Source organism: Pelobates fuscus, chromosome 2 (genome assembly GCF_036172605.1).
Source record: "Pelobates fuscus isolate aPelFus1 chromosome 2, aPelFus1.pri, whole genome shotgun sequence".
Taxonomy (NCBI): Eukaryota; Metazoa; Chordata; class Amphibia; order Anura; family Pelobatidae; genus Pelobates; species Pelobates fuscus.
This window is the reverse complement of record NC_086318.1, coordinates 17,257,845-17,282,167: the sequence shown is the minus strand read 5'-3', so window position 1 is coordinate 17,282,167 and position 24,323 is coordinate 17,257,845. Positions and strand designations below refer to the sequence as shown.

Below are 24,323 nucleotides of genomic sequence, written 5' to 3'. Positions count from 1 at the left end.
CTGCCGTGCGGTGTACCCGGCATGCCCATTCCACATAGGAATCACCAGCCTGTTTATTATTGTCCCGGAATCGCCTCCGGTACGCCTCAGGGGTAACAGCGTACCGGGTCAAAAGAGCATCTTTTACTGTCCGGTAGCTAGTGAGTTCCTCCTCTGGGATGGCCCGAAAAGCTTCACTAGCCCGGCCGGATAGTTTCCCAGAGAGGATAGGAACCCATTCTTCTGCGGGTACCTGGTGTAAAGCACACTGTCGTTCAAAGTCCGCCAGGAACCCGTCTATCTCTCCTTCCGTCTCAATAAAGTTTTTAAAAGCAGCAAATGGTACCTTTTTCTTCCCATTGTTATTATGGGGTACCTCTGCTGCTGCAGCTCCGCTTCTCTGGAGCGCCTGTTGTGCTGTTACTGCGGCTTGTACTTGAACCACAATATCCGCTGCAGGGTTGGGGCCAAAGTGTGCCAGCCTGATCTGAACTGCCCGGTTAAACGCTATTTCCTCGGGTGTTAGATCCAGTAGGCCAGGCACATTAGCTATCTCCCTTCCCTGTGCTGTATCCATCTCCACCAATATAGCAATAATCTCTCTTTTCTTGAGATTGCTCGCTGATCGTCCTCTGCGCTCCAAAATGTCTTTAAGGGTAGCACGCCTTAACTCCTCATATTGCATTTCCAATCCGGGGTGTGTAGCTGGCCTTCAGGGCGGTGGGATTCATCCCGTCGCTTGCCACCAGTTGTTACGACACTCGCCGCCTGGGGAGTGAAGCCGCCGTTTAGCCGATAATCCCCTTTCTCCAGAAATGCAGTTCCAGCATTACCGATCATAAGACTCCCGACCGGAGCATACGAATGCGGTAACTCCCGATCAGCAATCCATCCGAAATCCTTCCACAGCTAGAAATAAACGAAAACGCTGTCCCAATAGTCAATCCCTCCACAAACGAGACAAAGCTCCGTTTTGAAGGTCAAGCAGAATGTCTTTAATGGGGGCTACCTGCCCAGTATTTATGCAGGTCTCCACCAGGTAGACACTCCCCTAGGGGACCTGGTGGAAGACTGTAAAATATATTTAACAGTAGCCAATCGCAGTGGCCATAACACAAGCCCTCCCCATTTTACCCATAAGACATTTCTTCCTATCCCGGAGATAATTAGGGAGAAATCTAATTAACTCCGAGGATAGGAACCATCGCCATTTTAAACACAAACATACAAAATGCAATAAAATACATAAAATCTGAAATACCGAAGATATAGTGTTCGTCCAACGTATCCCCAGATAGCCTGAATCTGAAGGCATATTCCTGCCGAATAGCGCTCAGATCCGAAGTACACAGTCCAATCGCCATGGAGTCAAAGTCTCTCATAAGTCTTTCGGTGTACGAATGACTCCATGGGCCGGCTATCTGGGTAAGTCCATACGGATGAAGAAAACCCCCGAACGGAACAGGGTTCGTATGCCTCCAAGGGAATAGAAGGAGGGACGGCCGTCTCCAGCGGTGTTCGGTAGATAAAGAGTCCGTTTTTAGATCCATGGGTTTTGCACCGAACACCGCTGATTCGCCTCGTGTCCAAAATGGCCGCCGCCTCGTGGTCGGCATACGAACGACGACCACCCGTATGAAATGGAATGGAGAGGTGTTTGCGGTTAACCACAGCGTTCTAATTTGTGGTCAAGGTGTTAATGAGCCGCACACTCCTCTCCTGGGTGGCCGATGTTCGGTAGTTTTATTCGGTACTTTAGGAAACGAAAAACCAATAGCGTACGGACAGGAAATCCACGAATCTCATGGAAACAGATGAACCCGCAATACAGGTCTATGCAGTAGGGTTCGTCACAGATACATAGATTATAATGATCCTGCTATGATTTAAAGGGGGCAAACCTGTTGCTAACCATTTTTGTAGACTAGAAACACCATTGTATTGAGAAACCATGTTTAAAAAGATCATGCATGGAGCTATTGTCCAAGGCTGAGTCTTCCATGTTAGTGGTTGTGGTTCCCTGAGGACAGTGATAGAATTTGCAGTTGTACTCAGTTGGGTAAAAGTAACAACATGCCAGATTTGCAGGATACCGGACAAACTGACCAATGCAATGGAGAGCATTAACTTAAGGCATGGACATCATTCCACAGTTATGCATCCCTATTTCTTTTTTTCATTTGTTATTTAGAGTACCTCAGATTATAAACTTGGTGGCATTCTATAATCTCTAGTATGGTCTTATTTAGTCTTTAATTTGTGAGTCCAAATGGTTAGAGGTACTTTCAGCAATCTTCCTTATTGTGTCTGATACAAAAAAGCTTAACAAAGCATATGTACATACCCTGATTTTGTAGTTCCCCATTAAAGAGATTTTTAAAGTAAAGAGTCTAAGTTAACTCATATTAGTTTGAGTTAATGTAGTTATCTCATTATTAATTAGACCTCCTGGCCCTTTCTAACTCACCTGTCTAATCTCTACATCTATGCCAGATTGAGTCATACCTTTATGGTTACATAAAATGTATATTCACGCCCCCCTGCAGGCACCTGCAATGGACCTGAGCTATACCTTGCGTGATGCTTATATAATCTCAAAGCCTCGCATTGCTCTCTAACTAAGTCTAAGGTAGGTCCAGTGGAAATAGGTCTTCCCAAATGCTGATCTCACCTGAATAAAAAGTGCATGTCGTACGTATTTAATGAGGAGGAATTGACACAAATTAAATTAATATGACACCAAATTAATTCCATGACTTCCCAAATATCTGAAAATGAAAAACCCAATTGAAATACACTTGTTATATTTAATGTGTTAGTGCACACCTGGATCTGATTAAAATGAAACAGGGAAATATAAAGATATGTCTCATGATATGTTTTATCATTCCCTGAATATGTGATTATATTTTATTTTACATAGCTATGGTTAACAGAAATCCTTTGATTTATATTATTTATTTCATGCTTTGCAAATCCTGGCTCACATTTTTTTTAAACTATATTTTCTTAAGTGCTTTTTGACACACCAGCCCACTATAGCAATCCAATATATTCTGTTTCAGTTTTAAATATAATTTTGATATACCCACTCTACTAATGGAGAAATATATTTAAAGGAACACTATAGTCACCAGAACAACTACAGCTTATTGTATTTGCTCTGGTGAGTAGAATCATTACCTTCAGGCTTTTTGCAGTAAACACTGCCTGTTTACATTACAGCCTAGGGATACCTCCACTGGCCACTCCTCAGATGGCTGCTAGAGGGGCTTCTTGGGGCAGTGCTGCACAGTGTGACTGACATTCAGTGTCTCCACCCACTGCATGGAGACACTGAACTTTCTTCATAGAGGTGCATGGATTCAATGCATCTCTATGAGGAGAAGCTGATTGGCCAGGGCGGTGTTTGACTTGTGCTGGCTCTGCCCCTGATCTGCCTTGATATGTGCGCTGATATATATATATATATATATCACACAGACTCAGGAATATGGATATAAAGGCTGTGGTCTCTTGTTTAGTTTAAAAACATAAACAACTGTAACTTTAATCACTTTTAACCCCTTAAGACCGGAGGGCGTACTATTACGTCCTTTTTAAAGCGGCTCTAAACGCCGCAGGGCGTAATAGTATGCCCTCCGTTTTTTTGTAACTTACCCGGTCGCCGGCGATCCCACGCCGGCGATCGCGGTTGGGGGGACTCCCAGGGAGCCCCCCGCGGCACCTCCGTCCTCTTCAGCCCCCCCGGGCCATGTGAGAGTGAGGTCCTTGCGAGGACCTCACAATCACATGGCCGGGATAGCTGGCTGCAGCAATGCTAGCAGGGGGACTAACTGTAATGACAGTTAGTCCCCCTGCTGGCTGGAAATTAAATTAAAAAAAGTTAAAATAAGTGTAAAAAAAATATATATATACTTAGATCATATATATATATTATATATATACACATATACCCACACACACATACACTGTCTAGGTGTATTTTAATATTAATATATATATAATTTTATATATATAGATTAATATCAAATTACACGTAGACTGATACTGATTAAATATATATATATATATATATATAATTATTGTTATATATATATATTTATATATAATATAAAAAAATATATGGAAATACGTAAAAAAATAATTAAAAATAAAATATTAAAAAATATATAGATGTGTTTTATTTCGTTCTAACTGTATTGTGATATTAATATATATATATTTATATCAAAATACACGTAGAACGAAATAATATATATATCTATATACATAAATATATACGTATATATCACTATATATACCTATATATAAATAAAAATATTGAAAAAAAATTATATATATATATATATATACGTATATATACACATATGTATGTAGCGGGACCTGCCTGGCAACCCATGCCGAAAGTATAGGGAATTTAATTTGCTAGCACTATATTTAACCCTATAACTTTCCAAGACACCATAAAACCTGTACATGGGGGGTACTGTTTTACTCGGGAGACTTCGCTGAACACAAATATTAGTGTTTCAAAACATTAGTGTTTCAAAACACCCAGAGTTCCGCCCCATTAGCCAGAACTTAAGACAATATATAACCAATCACAGGTAGTCCACCCCCTCCCCCTTTAACTAGGCAGGTGACCTTACCTCAATAAAAGACCATGACGCAATGAACAGCTAGGGGGAGTAAGCACTCCATTTATAACATATTACCCTAATTAGTTTCCTCAGCTCACACTTCGGCCTATTTATAACTCCTTGGACATCACTTCCTTGTCCTTTTATGTTCTTTATACCCTGTGTTTCTTTAGCTTTGACTTTTCTGTTATATGACTTTGGCTGTGCTCCTCGTTTATCTGTTCCTCTGGTATTTTTGACACTTGGCTTTGTTCTATGTTTACCCTTCTGTCTCCAATCCTGACCATGGCCTGTCTGACTATCCTATGCTTCTCTATGTACTCATACATATGTTATGTGTATCGCTAAAGAGCTCCTTAGTTTGCGTGTAAGGGTGATTGACCTTGACACCAGACCACTTCTGTGTGCCTATCGTGTCCCTTTCAGAAAATTAAATATTCTCAAAATAAAACTATTTCTTGGAATAAAGTGCTAATTTTATTTAATTCCTGAAATAATACCTTATATTTTCAGAAATAAATTGTGAAACCTTTCCAAATTAGGCAAATTTGTATTATTATTAATGCTATTTATAAACACTATATTTTAAAATCAGATCAAAAATCAAAAAAAGAATCCTTCTTTTAATAACTAGATACAATAATGATGGAGTGAGAGTTGCAGAAGAATGTATCCGGTATTATGTAAGTATTCAAAGTGGACCTGTCATCACGATTATAAGACTGTGGCCAGGACTAGTGCTATCTTATCTTCGTTTGTCTCGGTTTGTTAAATTGTTTTTATAGTACTGTTTAAGCAGTCTGCCAAGTGCTGAATTAAATTTCCATGTCAATCAAATGTTAGAATTGAAGATGTAATGAAATAAATGGAAAACACAAAAACTCAATTTGCTCTGATTAACCCATTCACTGCGTAGTGACAAAATGTAACATACAGCTTTATATATTGGATGATTTGGATATTGGATGAAAAATTAAAATTGAATAAAACTATTTTAGAAAATATGGTAAGTGCTCTGCTATTTGGACGCCTGCCCCTGCCCCTCCTGCCCCTTCCTTCCCCCCCCCCCCCCCACCACCCATGTGTAATAAATAAATAGTTTTACTTACCTTTCTGGCCTCGTCATGCTAGTCTCTGTGCTGCTGGCCCACCTCCTTGGCCAATCTAATGCTTCCCCTTAGGAATCATCGGGAGGCTAGTGCACATGTATGGAAAATCACTGCGCTGCACCAATCAGCATCTCCTCTGCTGAAGCTTTGAGTCAGTGCATCTCTGTGGGGAAATTCAGATTCTAAAGAGATGCTAAATGTAGGACTTTGTCCATGAAGTGCCTCTTGTGGCTGTCCAAGTAAGAGCTACTAAAGGTGGATTTTGGCAGCAGTGTAAATACTGTACTTTCACAGTAATTGCAGTGTTTGACCTGCCTATCCAGCAGGGACAGGTTATATGCATCAGAACCACTACATTGAGTGCCCCTTTAAGGAAACAGCATTTTGGGGGATGCAGAGTCCCAGAATGCCATCAGAATATAATTACCCTGGTACTACAAATACAGAATACACACTGCCCTGGAAAAAGCCATGCTTCTACATTTAATTAAAGGACCATTATAATCACTCAGGCCATCTCAATAAGGTGCCTGGGTGCAGTGTCCCAGTTGTGTTTCTCCCACCATGTAAATCATTGCCATTTTGGAGAAATGATGAGTGTTTTATTATTATTATTATTATTATTATTATATTTATAAAGCGCCATCCGCAGCGCTTTACAATGGGTGGACGAACAGACATGTATTTGTAACCAGACAAGTTTGACGCACAGAAACAGTGGGGTTCCTCTCCAGAATATCTCCAACCACACACTTTGTAGCAGCACTTAGAAGCAGCTGCCAAGCTCTATTAGCCAAGCTAATATCTACATCCCTTATATACACTCGTAAAGGCACTAACCCCTAAGAATGTAACACCTGAGTGGGCCTGTGCTTATTTGCAAACAATAGCAAACACCCAACTAATTAGTTAAGATGCCTTACCAAATCTTAGACAGTTGAATAATCAAATAAAACTCTCCAGAATATCTCCAAATACACTTTGTAGCAGCACTTAGAAGCAGCTGCCAAGCTCCCTTATGAGTCAAGTGGACATTCGCTGGCAAAATTCAAAAAGACCTACATTTGAACAAATGCTGTAAAATATGAGAATTCCTTTGTGTTAAATAGTGGGTCTCTTACCCTTCTCTCCCTGATGCCCATATCACATGTATCAATTAGTGGAGGCTCCCAGCATGATGGGACATTCTCTTTAAACATAAATTATCCAATGAATATGTTGTAATTTTTTTGTAAAAAAAGGTTCTATTTCCTAGTAAGAAACCTGTTTTAATACACGAGTGATTATGATTATGACCACACACTAATCAAAGTAAAGCAGTTCAGCAATATCGTATTTCCCCTATCAGAATCTTTCTTAAATTCGTAATTACTGTGTTTTTTGGAAAATGCCTTCTGACAGCTAAAATAGAAAAATGACCTTGGTGATACTAAAATGAAGTGTATTGTAAATTCTGTGAAACATTACGGAAACTACAAAGTATGTTTTCATAAACAAATATTTTACACAGAACTCAACCAAAACAACATCAACAAATGCTGTATTGGAAAGGCGAAAAAACCTTCGAGCAATAAAACTATTTTTTCTCAGCTATTTTCTTTGCGTAGCTTTGTAGTCATAGACATCTGGTCACCACATCGTTTGTAAATATCAGCATTTGGAAATAGTAACAAAGACATTTTCACAAGAACTAAAAAAAAAAAAAAAAAATGCTAAAAATATTGATTTCTAAATTTGGACCTTTAGCAAGTGCAAACATGGAAATAAACTAACAAAAATGTTGAGGGACATCATTCAGCAATGCAGTTGTCGGGGATTGCATTTCCTATAATGCTCTTACCGGTATAACGCTAGCAAACCATCAAGGGAGATGAAGTCCACAACATATTGTGAATGCAGAAGGTTGCCTACTCCTGGCCTATGATGTTCCATCATCAATGTTGTAAATTCCATGTTGGGGGTAATTCTCATTCCTGGGCTGTCATACAGTCTCCAAGGTGACAAAGACCCAGAAAACCAATCTGGCATACTAAAATAGACAAGCCCTATATTTGACCCTGAAACTTTCCAAATTACCATGAAACCTGTACGGGGGGGGGGGAGGGGGGGGGGGGGGAGAAATGTTGTACTTGTGAGACATCGCTGAATAAATATATGTGTATTTTATTCCAGTAAAATCTAACAGCATTATGACATTTAAATGCCATACAGAACTTGGAAAATATCAACATTTCTTTATTTCTCACTATTTCAGATTATTAGATTTTTGTAATTTTAAATTATGTTTCATATATAAGTTTTTGATGTGAAATAGAAGCTATATTCCTCATGAACAAAGTTATATATAATAAGTAATATATAATAAGTATATATAATTAACCACTTAAGGACCACATGATGGTCTATGCCGTCATGCAGTGCAGGCCTTTAAAACCCAGTGAAGGTATAGACCGTCATGTAGTAAAGGTACCAGCAGGGGTTGAATCTCTGTGCCTTTGGGTTCTCTCTGTCAGCTGAGTCCACAGTTATTGAGCTTTCACTGCCCCCAGCCTCCAAAATAAAAAAAAAGGGGGAACCCCAGGTATCTTTTAATACCCGCAGGTTCCCTCTGTCAGTTGGGCCCACAGGTTGTATAGCATGCAGGGTCTCAGGAGGACTCATACTCTGATGCTGCTTTGCCTTTTAAATCTGAATGTAGGCACAAGGTGAGAGACAGTCTGGCACCTCTTTTCTGCACAAAGGTTACTCTACCTGTGCCAGATTTCTGGGGCCTCTGTTGCTTTGGCTCCCTGTGCAGCCTTACAGCTCAGCTGTAGCTCACACACCCCAAAGGCCAACCATGCCTTGTAGTATTTAGACAACTTTTTAAAACAGAAATCCACTCCAGTTCTCCTGCTTTCCTACCTTGTTGTTTGGTTGCTATCCCCATTGATGCCCTTCCTGTTACATTTTTATACCCCCCCCCTCCTCTAGACTGTAGGCATATTTGAACAGGGTCCTCATCAATCTTATTGTTCTTGGAACATTTTGTAATTATCTCATTTATTGTTAAATCTCCCCCCCCCCCCACGCCCTCCCCCTTTTTAAAATATTGTAAAGTGCTGTGGAATAGATTGGCGCTATATAAATGCCAAAAGTAATAATAATAAAAACAACAACTCTTTGATAAATTCCTCCCCCCCCCCACATCCTTCATCATCCTCCAGATATCATGTGCCTTGCTCTTATCTCCCTTCAAGCCATCATTTCTCTCATCTTTCTACTGTCCACAAATTGTGTCAATTTTTTCTCAAAGAGGTGGTCATGGACATATTTTTACATACAAGAATGTTATCCAGATCTGGAGAGAAAGAGGTCTATATGTCACAGAGAGCAGAGTCATATACTGTAAAGAAATAAAACGATTCAGGAAATTCTCCATGCATTGCCATAACTTCATCACATAAACAGTGGGCTCTGGATTTCATGATCGCTACGTTTATGGACTGACTTGGCAAAATAAACTCATTTTTGTCTTTTCTTCTTGTTATAGATTCAATAGAACAATTCATTTCTAGGGACTTGCGTAACAGACTGTGTTTCTCCATATGTATAATGACTGTAGAGTATTCACCCCTTGACTCCCCTCTCATCTAAGTATAAAGTGCTACACTTGTATCCATAATCCTTCGTCTCTCTTTTCTTCCCATATTCCTGTGAAAAGACTTTAAACAACCACAGGCTTTCTTTTATATTTCCTCTTTCTTAATTTGAAACAAATACTTCAGGAGAAAAGCTCATTTTCATGTCATTGTATAATCTGCATGAGAGATGCCAGGATTAAAGTTTGCCAGCAATTCCTGGCAAGCGAGCCCGCGGTGATAGCACAAATAACGCCATCCTTTGTTTTTCGGCCATTTTCCTGGAGAGCGAAACCTTTATCTCGCTGTCGCAAATAGACGTCCTGTAATAAAATGTGTTTTGCTCAGGAGAACACCTGGCTAATGAGTGTAGCAGTGATGTGTACGGTTTCGGCAATAATTTTCATTGGAATCATTAACCACAAAGCAGACATCATTAAGACTCCAAGTTCTATGAAATATAGAAGTGTTTAAAGGGAAACATATATATATAATCCTGTTTGGGTAGCAAATAAACGTTTAGATATCTTTAGCTTTGAATTTGAGGGGCCTCACGTTCCCTTAATCCTCAGTACTTTTCACTGCTACCTAGCAGAAGTGCATTATGGGTAAAAGTAAAACACATGTTTCTATTGTTTTCTTTATGTTATTTTACATAGTTACATGATATTAGAAAATACTACTACATTGTGTGAGAAAATGCTAATATTTACGATCTGAAATGCCATTAATTTTGCATGTTTTGATAGATTTGAATTGCATTTTTCCATCTATGTTTGGAATTATATAGTGTAGAAACAGAGTAAGCTCTTCTTGTATGAACTATGTAACTGCATGCATGTGTTCATTGGGGTATATCTACTAAATACTAATTTGAAGTAAAACAAATCAGTTTGGCCAATGGAGAGTCTTTTTAATAGTAGTGAGAGAAGCACCCATCAAGAAAGAAATCATGTTAATCTTCAAAAACGTGTGATGGCCCATAGTCGTCTTAATGTGTAAGGCCATCTAAGTATTTAAAGCTTTGTACCCAGTATCTAAGGGACTCAACATCCTCATTTATGATTTTTTTTAATCCGTTGACCCTTGACTGATATGTGGTGCGGTAGACGACCTACATTGACAAAAAGAAACAAAATATATATACAATATAGACATGTTGCATATGGTGAAGGAAAGACCAAAGTGAGGGACAGACAACTTGGCCAAATTCCATGTAAGCATTTCTACTGTGTTGTAGCAAAAAAATCAAAGCACTTAGAACATGTTTGTGGACACCGTGAAATTTCCTAGATGACCTCTTGACTGAAAAGGGATATCCATCACACAATTCTGATACTTCACTGAACCTATAGTGTACGATGAAGCCTACATCTAAGTGATGTTATTGGGAGTTGGGGATTTTGAGAAAATGTATTTCTTGTTTTGAGGGTTTTTTCATCACATTTGAACAAATGCATAAGTATACCATGTAATGGGACAACAATATTTCTATACTGGGTACATTGGAATGCTACCCAAGTGGAAGAATAAAGGACAGTCATTTGGACAGCAATGTGAATAGTAGTTTTGATTACTCAGGTATGTGTTGGGTTGCTCAGTTTAAGGCTTGATTTCTTTGATGATCATCCACTGGAACAGATGTTTTCTAATTGCCGTTGGTTCTTGTACAAGTGATGACCGCAGATGTCAGAAGCTCTGGCGGTTTGTTTATATAACAAGCTTTTATTAGGAAGATGTTAAGAGAGTAGTAAGAAAAAATCAAAAAACTAGAAAACTAGAAAACTAGGAAACTAGGTTTTACATTTAGGGCTCAAGGATTAACTACTAGAAACCCATCGATCAAATCAAGCTGGACCTAAAATGTTACTCCTTGGTCACCTAGTGCTGTGGATCCCATTCCGCTCCAGCATTCTGTTTCTGTTATGCAGTATGCGATGGCAGAGTTAGTGCTTCTTTCTTGCTGTTTGGGAAGGTCTGGCTGAAGAAAACCAATTTCTTTTAATGTTGCCAGTTGCCGTGTTATGTTACATTTATTTCTTACTTTTCTTAGAAAAATGAACCCAATAAACTAAAAGAACATGTGGAGTAATTACCTTACCTGGTTGGTCACGATTAGTCACAGTATAACCACTAACTCCTACATTTAGGCCCTGGCTTTGCTGACTACAATGAGTTTAAGTTACGTTGTTGTTTTGTAGCAATGAAAAGAATGAAAGGCCAGGCATCATTAATTCCATTAGCATTAGACGATCTAGGGTTTATTTCATGCATAAAACCAGGTGCCGTCTCATTGGAAGCACAACAAAGATCGTGAACAAGGGTTTAACTTGGTTTATTTTGGCAAATAATCGCTCCTCATTCTTCTCCGCACTGAAAATATTCTCAAGTAATGTGTGTTTTGTATTGAGGTTAATCTCTTTTGTCTTTTTCATGTGGTCATACTATACATTAAATTGTGTTCCTAACATATCACACAATATTTTGCACTGTTGTTGAGGGATCAAGGCCTATGTAATGTTTGTTCACCCATCATTAGCAGTAGTGGAAAGGCACGATGATCGACACTGTGCACAAGCACCGCCACAGTCCATAACCCATCACTGATTTATTATTATTGACATTTATATAGCGCCTACTTATTATACAGTGCTTTACAATATTATAAATGTCTGTACATACCTGAAGGGAAAAGTGTAAATTTTTTTTTTTTTTTTACAAATTATTTCTTGTTTTATTGATTTTCTATTTTTTGATTATTAATAATGTTTTTTTAATTTTTCTGAAAGACAGTATTAAAATTATAATAATGAATAACTATAGGAATATGTATGATAGAGACAAGTGCACAGATATTCCTGACTAATGGTATTATAGAATTCTACTGCCAACCCTCAAAGTAATTATTTTTTCATATGGAGTATATTAATTTTTATTAGTTATGTTATCACCCATTTTGAGACTTTTCACTCCATTAGCAGAAGCTGGTATATCCAAAAACAGCTATTAATGCAAATTATTTAAAGACACGTTGGCCTTAATCTTTCTCGTTTTATGTATATATATATAATTTTATTTTTTTATAAACTCAAGCATTCTCCAGCATCTTAAAATACGTTATCCACTTGGCATATGTATAAATTATTTATTTTATATTATTAATTCTTGGCAATTGGTAACAAAAAAAAAAATATGAGTTCTTTAAGGTCTATTAAGTACAGACTGTGTTCTTTACATTGCACAATGCATAACGATAGATTTTAAATTTCTGTTGAAAACAGTGAATTCTTGAAGGTTATTTATTACCAAATAATTATGGAGTTCCTTTTTTTGTCAGAACTTTTTAACATTCCGGAGAATTAAAGCGCAGTTCTGTCTCTATTCACTGATCCATTGATGGTCATGTTTCACCAACTTCAGGGGTTAAGCTTGTCTGAGTCTCAGCAAGTCACATAACACTTGAGAGCTATTTCTGTTTTATGCATTGCTGGCCCTGTGCCTGGTAACATTAAAGATCTTTCCCCGGCTGTACTTCTTCTCGTGTGTCCAAATTATTTGCAATGAGGTAGAGAGCACTGTGCTTTAAAAGCTCTCCCTTGCACAATCCCCATTGGTTTTCTACGGTAATTCAATTGACATTTAATTGTCTAACCAATGATCTTGGAGAGAGATGGTCACTTGATTTGAATATTAATCAAACTTAGAATGATATAAAAATGTTTTTTTATTGTTTTGCCTAAACCATATATTGGTTGATGGAATATACTTAATATATAATAATTACAAATCATTTTCAAGACATTGATCCTGGGAGATGTCATTGCTATCACAGCATTAATCTATCTTCTACATATGTTAGTATGATGTAGCAGTTTCCGTTTTAAATACGTTATTAGTTTATGGAATAAAATATACAGAGCACAATAGTCTGTTCATTTTTCCCCAATAACTGACCTGAATAAAGAGTCTTCGTTGTTTAATGTATTTCATTTTGATATGCACTCAAAATGACCATGAATCTGTCTAGTCAATCTATCCAGACATTTAAATGAATTGTAATTCATCCATATTTTGGGTGATCAACACCTGAAGTGCCACGAATAACATACATACAACAAATCAACTGAAATTTGACAATGGAAACCATCAAAATTCCTGTACACTTTACATTTCAGATATTGTGAGCAAGGCTGATGCCCCCTACCATTCCTTTGGTGCCAAGCCATAGCTGACTGATTATCAATCAGATTGTGTCCCTCAAACACATTTAAAGCTGAGGTTCTGTAGATATTTGTGAAGGTCAATGAAGTGATGTTCAGCCATTCTTGTAGACTAGCTAAGCATTAGAGGAAATGTATGTCATGAACACTTTTATACACCCACCTTAGTGGCCCTTCATGCAGCTTTACATTTTCTCTACATAATATCTAAGCCTTGATATTAATTACTTTTGTGAGTACAATATTCAGCAATTTCTATTTATAGTGTTACTCAAAGTGTTTTTTTGTTTTGTTATACAAACTGTCCCTGCCTAGCCCCCACCGGTGCCTCATGAGTGGGGCCTATTAAACTAAACGGGGGACCTAGTGTCCAGCCCCCCTCCCATTAGCGACGGGTAGGGGCCATAAGTGACAAAATGGGGATCCTATTGCCTCCCCCCACCCATGAGTGGAGGGTGGGGACCCTAAGTGACAAATAGGGGGGACCTACTACCTGAGTGGCAGGTTGGGGCCCTAAGTGACAAAGGGGGGAACCTACTGCCTGCTCCCCTGACCCCCAACGGAAGCAAGCTTCTTTTCTTCTATTTTTACATATTACAAGGAGGGAACCGCAAATCGGTAACATTATCCTTGTAATAAACTAAATGAACTTCGGTCTTCATTTCAAATTTCTATTCATTCATTCATCTTTCTGCAGACTGAACATATAGCGCTTGAATTTCCCAGTTCTGTCTAGTGTGGGCAGATGACGTGTCCCACAGGGCTTTCATCTGCCTATACAAAGATAATAGTACCTAGGACCTAGTTCCAGGCATGAAACAAAGAGTTTAAAAAGGTAAAATGGGGGGCCTAGGGGCAGGAAGGGTGAGTTAAAAAATGGATGCGGCCATGACAGGGCCGCTTGAAGCAAGAATGGGAAGAGTCTGTTTTTATCAATGTGGATTTTGAGGAGACTTCCTGGGATATGTGTAGCAGATGGTATCAGGGCTGTCCTAAAAGACTGTAATATTATTGCAATTTGTGTGTTATTTTTGTTCCTATGGTTAAAATGTATGTGGGATTCGTATAATTGTTCGGTAGTTTCCATCCGTACTCCATACGAATGTAAACTACCGAACCAATAGACCACCCCAGAGAGGAGTGTGTACCTTATTAATCGTTCACACTTCCCTAACCGCAGGTTAATCGGTACTTTAGTGCTGTATTTGGGTGGCCGCTGTTATACGAACACGTGGCGGCGGCCATCTTCCACACGAAAATCTCAGCGGTGTTTGGTCGTCGAGTGTCTGGAACTCAAATCAGACGCTCGATTACCCGAACACCGCTGAGACCTCCATAGCTCCGTAACTCCCGAATGGGAAGGCTAATCAGTCTCCCATTCGGTAGTTTCAAAGTACCGAACAAGGGGATTCATACGAATCCAAGATTAATCGTGGATGGCAGTATTTAATGTGTATTTTACCTACCGAACGAAGACCGACCGCAGGGCCAAAACCTATGGAACTCTTTTTGGATACCACCTCCTGTGCGGTCGGTCAAATTACACCCTCTACCTAACTCCCGAACCCCTGGACCGATCTGGGTGATTTTTGGATATGTTAGTCACCCAGATCAGGGCTACCAGGGGGATTATTGTAACTGCTTGTTTTGGGGTACATTCAGAACTGGGGGAAAACTACAGTATGTGTAATGGGATTAAGTGTCATACTGAGGGGAGGAGATGTGAGGGAGGTAACGGTTATACTATTGGATACTGTCCTAATTAATGTGAATCCCTCGCTTTATAAGGAGACTGTGTGGATTAAAAGTTAGTTCTGCTCCTGATGCTGTGTGTCGTCCAGTCATTGGGATCTGTATGGGGCTATTCTTGGATTACTTTATTTGCTGGAATTATTGCTTCATGGTGTTTTTAATACTTGTTCCTGAGCCTCACTGGGATCTATAGTGGAGTTAACCTGTGGAATATCAGGCCTCCGCTACAATATGGGTTTAAATGGTAGACATTATCATGGTCTCAGGAATGACTTTTATTAACATTTACTAAAACATAGCATTTTTAAATACCTTAGGTAGTCATCTAGATGCTTTTTCTCATAGATGGTTCTTTTCTAATTAATAACTAGATTTTGTCAGTGTCTAAGGATTTTTGAGACTCAAGAGATTTTATTTTTGTAAGGATATCTGAAGTTGATATATGTTGATTTGGTTTATTCAACAAGGTTCTGTAACGAGAATATACCCCTACACGCAGAATCCAGCTAAACAGAAGACAGCACAGAGGAGAGATACGTCTACCCGACCTTAGAATGGCCGGACTCGACGTATATAGGAGAAGTACAGAGTCAGGAACGATCCGAGGTCAAGGGCACAAAGAGACAGCATAAACGAGGACTAGCCGGGGTCTGGTACACAGGAAACAGCAAGCCGGCAAACAGAACAGACAAGGATAAAGCGAAAACGAAGTCAGAATACAAAGCCAAGGTCAAATACGGAGGAACACAACTGAACACAACAAGCGCTAAAGGGAACTGAAACAGAAACCACGATAGGGCAAGGAACTAAGGAAAAAGGGTAAGTATATATAGCATCTGAACTAATGTGATTGGCTCCTGTCATATCCACACCCCCAAAAGGTAAGTGTATGGGGTGTGTGGCATGACAGGGGCCAATGGGAGCCTTTTGGCAATTTAGGCTCCCACTGTCTCTTTAAGAGCGCGTCCGAGACTCGCGGCGCGCTCTTAGATTCAGGCGGGACACGTGACCGCTTCTCGCGGTCACTGCCCGCCTTCCTGTGTGAGCAGTCGGATGAGCCGTGCGTGGCTCGTGCAGCAGCATGACCGCGCGCGGCTTGAAGAGAGGACTGCGGCCGGCCCCTGGAAAAGGTGAGTAACGCTACAGGTTCATGGAGTGAAGCAAGGCTACTGGCAGAGGTTCTGCAAATGTCTTTATTGGATCCATATTTTGTTGTTGCCATCAGTACTTTGAAATGCTCAAGAGCAAATGTCCTTAGATAGTCTTACTTTTGTTGTGTTTTTTTTTTAATATACCATAACATTTTTAATTTTAGCTGTTCCTCCTAAGTTTTTTCAAGTAACAGAATTAAATTGAAGACAGAATAAATAATGGATTTTATTCTCAACCACCATAATTCCCCACTACATTCTTGCTATAAATCATCAACACTTGGAACACATATTGCACAAATTTCTGCATGACCAAATCTCTGAGGCATAATCAAACTTTAATATACAGAATTAATACATTAATTGAATCTGGCAAGGATCTATCTTCTCTCTGGGTTGTGAAGACTCCTGCTTTTTTTTATGTTTTATTTTGTTATAACAGCCAAAACGTTCTTGGAGAATTTAAACGCTATTTCCTCTCCATAGTATTTGGCCTCCTAAACTTAAATAACCTAACCATTTTGGCTTTCCAACAAAGTACAAAAAAATAAAATAAACAACACTGCGCAATAATGTCCCCTTATGCATCTTTGATTATGAAATTAATTCTTTATCCCAGTTTAACGAAAAGTTTCTGAAGATTATGGGTTATAAAGCAGCCAGTAGGAAGGCTACTTTGGTTACATATGTAGATCATAAAAATTATCTGTTTAATGAGTAACATAATGTTCTCAGAAAATATGGATTTATTTACTTTCTTTATATTATATCCTTATGTTATCTTCAATTTGAGTTCTAGCTGATTATTTGACCTACTTTTACTGTGACTTGCTTAAAAGTCCTGCTTTAGACTATCTCCTGACAAAGCATCTTTATTTTAGTTATATTATTTTTACATAGAACTTTAGGATACATTTAGGGTTTACTTTGCTTACGAAATAGTAGTTCTCCAGTAGATTTCTAAGGAATGGCTATTAGGTAAACTAAGGAGTATCCAACTCACTAAATATGGTTGGCTTGTTTTTGCTTTTTTATACGCAGCCCAGCCAACGTTTGATGGGGTACAATTCAATTTCGTCCATGGAAATGCCTCAACATAGTAATTTATTCTGAGTTGCTTAGAAGTCTGAAATGTTATGTTTTGTTTTAGAATTGTATTCCAGATTATAATACTGCATTCTATATTGTGCTATTGTTTGTTTGTATATTTTAGAAAGTGTGAATATGTTGGGAATTGTAAATCTGGATCAATGAACATAGAAACCAATAGAACGTTTCTGTTAATGTCTCCATACTTAGTATTCTCCTGTAGAATCAAGCATATTTTAATTTAATTTAATATCATTTTCTCTTATAAATTTGGTAATGCTGGTTTATTTATATTGAATGTCCTGGTGAAATACAAGGAGGGACTAGGGTTTAAAAAAGGAGACATATTTCATGCAAAACACAGCTCTATAATGAACATTACCAGCCACTAAACCCCCTATAATTTCCAACCACTATAAACATTTGCTGAAGTCATCTGAACGCAGTGTCACAATATACTGCTCTAAACTCTTTGCTAATTTCTGGTAACAGTCAAAGTGTTTCCTACACCTCTAAAACGTAGTGTTTATAATAAACAGTCTTAGCAAAGCATTTTATGACCGTAACATATTTCTTCAGGTTTATTTCACCAGCTGGAAAGTAAAATGCTCTAACAGACTAAAGACAGAGGCCAGATAATATAGTCATTTATGCATATTGTCTTTGGCTAATGTATTTCTTTATAATGTATTCACTAAGTTCTGCCCATTGCCTATTTTAAGTGTATTTAAAATCCTTTTATTGAAGTGTAACACTCTTTTTGGGATTTGTATTTCCAGTTTCAAGGCCCCAGACCTCCCCTGAAGATTTAAAAGCATTAACAAGCAATGTGAACCGTTTAAATGAGAGCTATCGGGATATACAGTTCAAACTGATGCAACTGACCTTCAAGGGGGATTTTATGGACCACATTTGGAAACTTCAAGACCTTTTCCAAAATCATTCAGACTCACTTTTTCAGCTAACGGAAGCTCTTCAGAAGCTTGAAGAGAGTGTGCACAGTCTTCAAGACGTGGCAAGCAACACTGACACAACTGTAGCTGGCCTAGGTACAAGCTTAAACCAGCTAAGTGACTCTCATAACCTTGAAGTATATAGACTATCCACAGAGGTCAATGCCAGTAGATATGCTTGGAACCATCATGACAGTCTCCTGAAGGAGATAACTGCAAAGGTTGAAGGATTTAATGACCAAGCTAGCGAAATACTTGGAACAATAAATAATGTCAATACTACATTCTCCTATGATATTGCCCTACACTATACAAGGATACAAGATCTCCAGGTCCTAATAAACAATGTAACAGAAGACACCAGACAAACTAGATTACTTCATATTGTGATGGAACAACAGTTAAAGCATGAAATGGCTCTACTGAACAATGTAACAGAAGATCTGCGTCTGAAAGACTGGGAGCACTCTATCACATTGAAAAATATCACTCTAATACGAGGTGAGCTACGTGTTACACACATGCTTAATATTTGGGTATACATTTGGGTATGCAAATATCAAATAGTTGTTATAAAACACAGTAAAATAACTATTTGAGAGCATTGAGCACATATGTGTTTTAAAGACTGTGAGTTTAACCCACTGCTTTTTGATTGGCTGCAACAAATATCATTGTCGAAGAGACAATATGTTTTACTATAACTCACTGTATCTTGTGTTTTCCAACACTAGAACTTTTTTTTTTTTTTTTTAAAAAACATTCTGTTACAGCAAGCATGTCAAACTCAGGGCTAACATGGGCCAAATAAGCAAGGCTTACGTTTACGTGGGCCGCAAAAAAAATACCTAACTTAAATTTTCATAGAAAAGTAAAGTATAAAAAATACAAAAGAACAAGAACAACAATACAATTTCTGTTTTCTACTAAACTTCAGCCCCCTCTACAAAACATCAGCCCCCTCCTCTAAAAAAAAAATAAGCTCCCACCTCTACTAAGTTCCCCCTCTACTAAACCCCAGCCCCCCTAATAAACTCCAGCCCCCACCAGTACTAAACGCCAGCCCCCCCTACTAAACTCCAACCCCCCTACTAAACTCTAGCCCTCCTCTATGAAACCCCACCCCCCACTAAACCTCAGCTCCCCAATACTACTAAACTCCAGCCCCCACCTCTACTAAGTTCACCCTCTACTAAACTCTATCCCCCTCTAGTAAATCCCAGCCCCCTATACTAAACTCCAGCCCCCACCTCAACTAAGTTCCCCCTCTACTAAACTCTATCCCCCCTCTACTTAACCCGAGCCCCACCCTACTAAACCCCTGCACCTATTAAAAAAAAATAAAAAAATATTAGACTTCACTCACATTTAGTATCAGAACCCGGAATACTGCGCTTAATGGCGCCGTCCGCACCCTGTGCCAGATCTGAAACCCCTTGAAGGCGGAGCATGTAGATGTAGTGTCGGGATGTGATGTTTCGCACTTCTGCCCACCTCCAGCCTGCCTCCAGTGCGCCTTGGCCCACTTCCATGCACCTCCTCCTGCCTCCATGTGCCTCCAGTCCACCTCGGCCCACTTCCATGCACCTCCTCTGCCTCTGTGCGCCTTCCGGTCCCCTTAGCAATGCATATCTTTTCTGGGCCACAAAGATATTCATTGGGGGTCGCATGCGGCCCGCGGCTTTGACATCCATGTGTTACAGCAAGAACTTGAGTTAGTGAGACCGATTCCTATCTTTAGTCTTAGTTTAGTTGTCTTGCTGGTGTCTTATTCCCAAGCACTCTGATGGTATATACAACACAGTGCTATGTAGCTTCATTAGCGGTAATCTATTGAGCTAAGATAAGAAACGTTTATTTAAAGTAAAACAAGCATTGAATTACACCAAAAAGAGTTTCTCATACAGTACTGTTAAGAAAACCTAAATAAACAGTATGTTTAGCCCTTAAAAATTACGCTTTCTCACGTCTTATTGAGCTAAGATAAGAAACGTTTATTTAAAGTAAAGAAAGCATTTAGACACCAAAGAGAGTATGGAACAAACATTTCTCATACTGTTAAGAAAAACGAAATAAATTAAGTTCATCCCTTAAAAATTACACTCATTATTACATTCAAACAATAGCATCTGTCACTGACTGCCCTATAAATCTTGAATAATTCTGATAAGCAAAGAAATTGGTAAGTAGATTAATTAATAAATCTAGTTTGTAACTGTCTGGGATATTTCCTGTTTTTACTATAAAAGAGGAATGATAAGATGGAAATATAGTATATCCTTATAGAGTAATGTTGGTTTAAGATAGTTTGGGATTGTCCATATAACTTCTATGGCAGATTCACATATCTGCAGTGTCTACAAAACTCCATAGTAATATTTATTTTGCCAGACATACAGTACAATAATTGAGATAGAAGAAAACTCAACTCAATTTCATAAAAATACATCATCTGCACCAGGCTTAACAGAAAAAAATAAAATATGGGGTCTCAGTAAATTACTATAATGATGTGTATTAATCTGTGACTCATTGTATTGAAATTCTCCTTCACCTGAATCATCTTGTAACTTCCAGTCCCCTGGGTCATTATACCTACCCATATCCCTATAAATACCATGGGGGTGAATGGATTGAATAGATCCGAGGTGGCACACAACAGTCTATTATCAACACTGCCCATATAGTGGGGGTGGAGGAAGGAACAAGGTCTTCCCGTTGCATAAATTAGTCCTCACTCAAACATGGGAATGAGAAGACAAGTTTTAGGACATAGGAACTGTCATTTTGTAATGTATTTAACTATCTGCCAGCGAGCATGTCAATATTACATTTGGTTGTTCATCTTTGGAGCCTCAGAGACATATAACATAAAATATGTGACTTGAACATCCAGTCTGGTTTAGAACATAGAAACATAGAATGTGACGGCAGATAAGAACCATTCGGCCCATCTAGTCTGCCCAATTCTAAATACTTTCATTAGTCCCTGGCCTTATCTTATATCTAGGATAGCCTCGTGCCTATCCCACGCATGCTTAAACTCTTCAGCTGGAAGGCTATTCCATTCATCTACTACCCTCTCAGTAAAGTAATACTTCTTGATAATATTTTTAAACCTTTGTCCCTCTTATTTAAGACTATGTCCTCTTGTTGTGGTAGTGTTTCTTCTTTTAAATATAGTCTCCTCCTTTACTGTGTTGATTCCCTTTATGTATTTAAATGTTTCTATCATATCCCCCCTGTCTCGTCTTTCCTCCAAGCTATACATGTTAAGATCCTTTAACCTTTCCTGGTAAGGTTTATCCTGCAATCCATGAACCAGTTTAGTAGCCCTTCTCTGAACTCTCTCTAAGGTATCAATATCCTTCTGAAGATACGGTCTCCAGTACTGCGTACAATACTCCAAGTGAGGTCTCACCAGTGTTCTGTACAATGGCATGAGCACTAACCTCTTTCTACTGCTAATACCTCTCCCTATACAACCAAGCATTCTGCTAGCATTTCCTTGCTGCTCTATTACATTGTCTTCCTACCTTTAAGTCATCAGAAATAATCACCCCTAAATCCCTTTCCTCAGATGTTGAGGTTAGGACTCTATCAATAGTGAGTTTAGTGAGTTTAATTGTCTGCTGTGACAGCAAAGTGTATTTGAGATAAAACAAACCTGCTGTTCTATGGCTTCCTATAAAATGGCTACAGCCCTCTGAGTGAACGTTTATTGTAGAAGAGAACAGTGTTGGTGAAATGAACTAAATGGAGCCGGAGGGGGCGAAAAGCTTAGACAGAGAGGAGTTTAAACAGAGGAGTTTTTTCTTAGGATCACCAGTTGTCCTCGCAGGACCTTCACAGTCAATGCCATAATTATTGTGACCCAGCAGAGGAATTGAGTCACGGTAACTTCTTCATCGAAGTCTCTGGTGTCCAAACAAACATGCAAACAATAAATGTAAATCATTCCACTTTTACTAGACTTGTTCATACAAAAAAAAAAAAAGATTACACTTGGAATTAATTCTAATGGTTACATAAGTCTGCATTTAATAATCATTTGCCATAATTCACGTATTTAACGATTGTAATGCTTTAAAACAATGCTGCTATTTTCATGTTCGAGGAATTCTGTGTCGTTTACAATTAAATACATTCAGCATTCCGAGGGTAGAGTTTTAAATGTGCTGTGCTGTGCAAAGCTTAGATCTTATCCGAACCATTTCAGACTTCCAGATGTGCATATTTAACTTTAAATGACTTTATATTCCATTCTACAAGAAAAGCAATGCAAAAATGCTTGCTTGGCATCTTGGCTTATTAACATCTATTTCTAAATTCCTGGCCACATTGTTTTTCACTTGTGTTTACTTTGCAGTTTGCTAATTCTAACATAACATAAAGCCGCGGTGCTCAGATTTAAGTGCCCATGGGGCTACATAAAGGAGGCATACCCTTTTCTGGATAAATCACCTGTAGATCCCAGCAGTTAAAGAATGGCTCCCCCTTTCTAGCGATACTCTATATACTACTAAAATCGTTAAATCATGCCCTCTGGAGGAAACACAAGACATTTCAATGCAACAAAATCAATACGGAAAAACAGATATAAAACTATCGACCTATGCAAAGATTTACTCTCAACAAAAATGAAATAAAAGTCTCATCTTTCACGGTATACTTTGTGGGTCTTAGTTACAATGATATGGCCTAATATTCTCGCCAAGTCTTTCTTTACACATTTAAAAAAAAAAAAGGTATCGTAAGCAAGTTAAAGAGAAGAATAAAGATCACTTATTTGTATTCACAAGAAGGGGCCTAGCCTTCTCAATACATTCGCCAATAGTTATAAAATGGAACCAGCATACATACGCAGGTCTTTGAATATTCTCTCAGTAAAATATCCTTATGTACGAATTATTAAAATCTTTCAGCAATTTTGGCTTTACATCATTCACACAGGGTAAATGCCCATAGGGATGTTGAGAGAGCTGATGTGTCAAAATGAATTTGTTCAAAGTGGTGAAAACACTGACCTGGCCTTTGGCGTGGATGAACCTTTGTGGTTTGCGTCTGAGAATGTAGCCGTGATTAATCCATAGTAACGATGGTCTGAGAAAATAATAACGCATGTAGTTGTAGTCACTTTGTAATTAATACTGTGTAAGGCCAGCTGGAGTGGCCATTTCGCACAACACATTAGATCATTGACGTAGCAGTGAGAAATAAAGAGACATTCTGCATTATCTTCCACGTGGCACTGTGACCCACTTTGATGAATAATTCAATGTTTCCATCCACCTTTAGAGACCAGTTAAGATGAAAGGGGGTGTGTACTCACTGCTGCTCCCATGAACCATCCTTCTTCCTAAGATTTGATAATTTAACACGTTTGCCAATAGCCGCCATTTAAAGAGGCCCAAGGCACAACTAATTGTAGAAATAAAAACAATATCGTTATCCTTCCGCCATACTCCTAGTTATATTTTTACATATCCAGTTTATTTTTCTATACCCTATATCATACAAATATTCCCATACCGAGAAAAGGATTATAAATTAACATGGAGAACTCACCATTAATATACCATTTATTATAAAGCATGATTAGTGTGCCTCGTTTATCCAGATAATAAAAACATATTTATACACGTATGATAACATGATGATTAATGTGGCTTGCAAAGCTCCTCAGAAAATATCCAGAACATGACACTATTTAAATGAATGAATTCCCTAACATTGACATATTATCTTCCTCATTATTGTCCATGATCATGATTCGGATTAAAGGAGCACTTCATGATAGAACTGAT

At 38.5% G+C, this 24,323-nt stretch overlaps 1 protein-coding gene across 2 annotated transcripts in view; it reads left to right on the top strand.

The window, feature by feature from the left end:
• Nucleotides 1–24,323, top strand: part of SCARA5 (scavenger receptor class A member 5) — a 389,331-nt gene that overhangs the window by 167,361 nt on the left and 197,647 nt on the right. For both annotated transcript variants that reach the window (XM_063441974.1, XM_063441975.1), the window contains one exon: nucleotides 18,343–19,017. In XM_063441974.1, coding sequence (XP_063298044.1) covers nucleotides 18,343–19,017 — 675 coding nt within the window. The remainder of the gene's footprint in view (nucleotides 1–18,342; nucleotides 19,018–24,323) is intronic.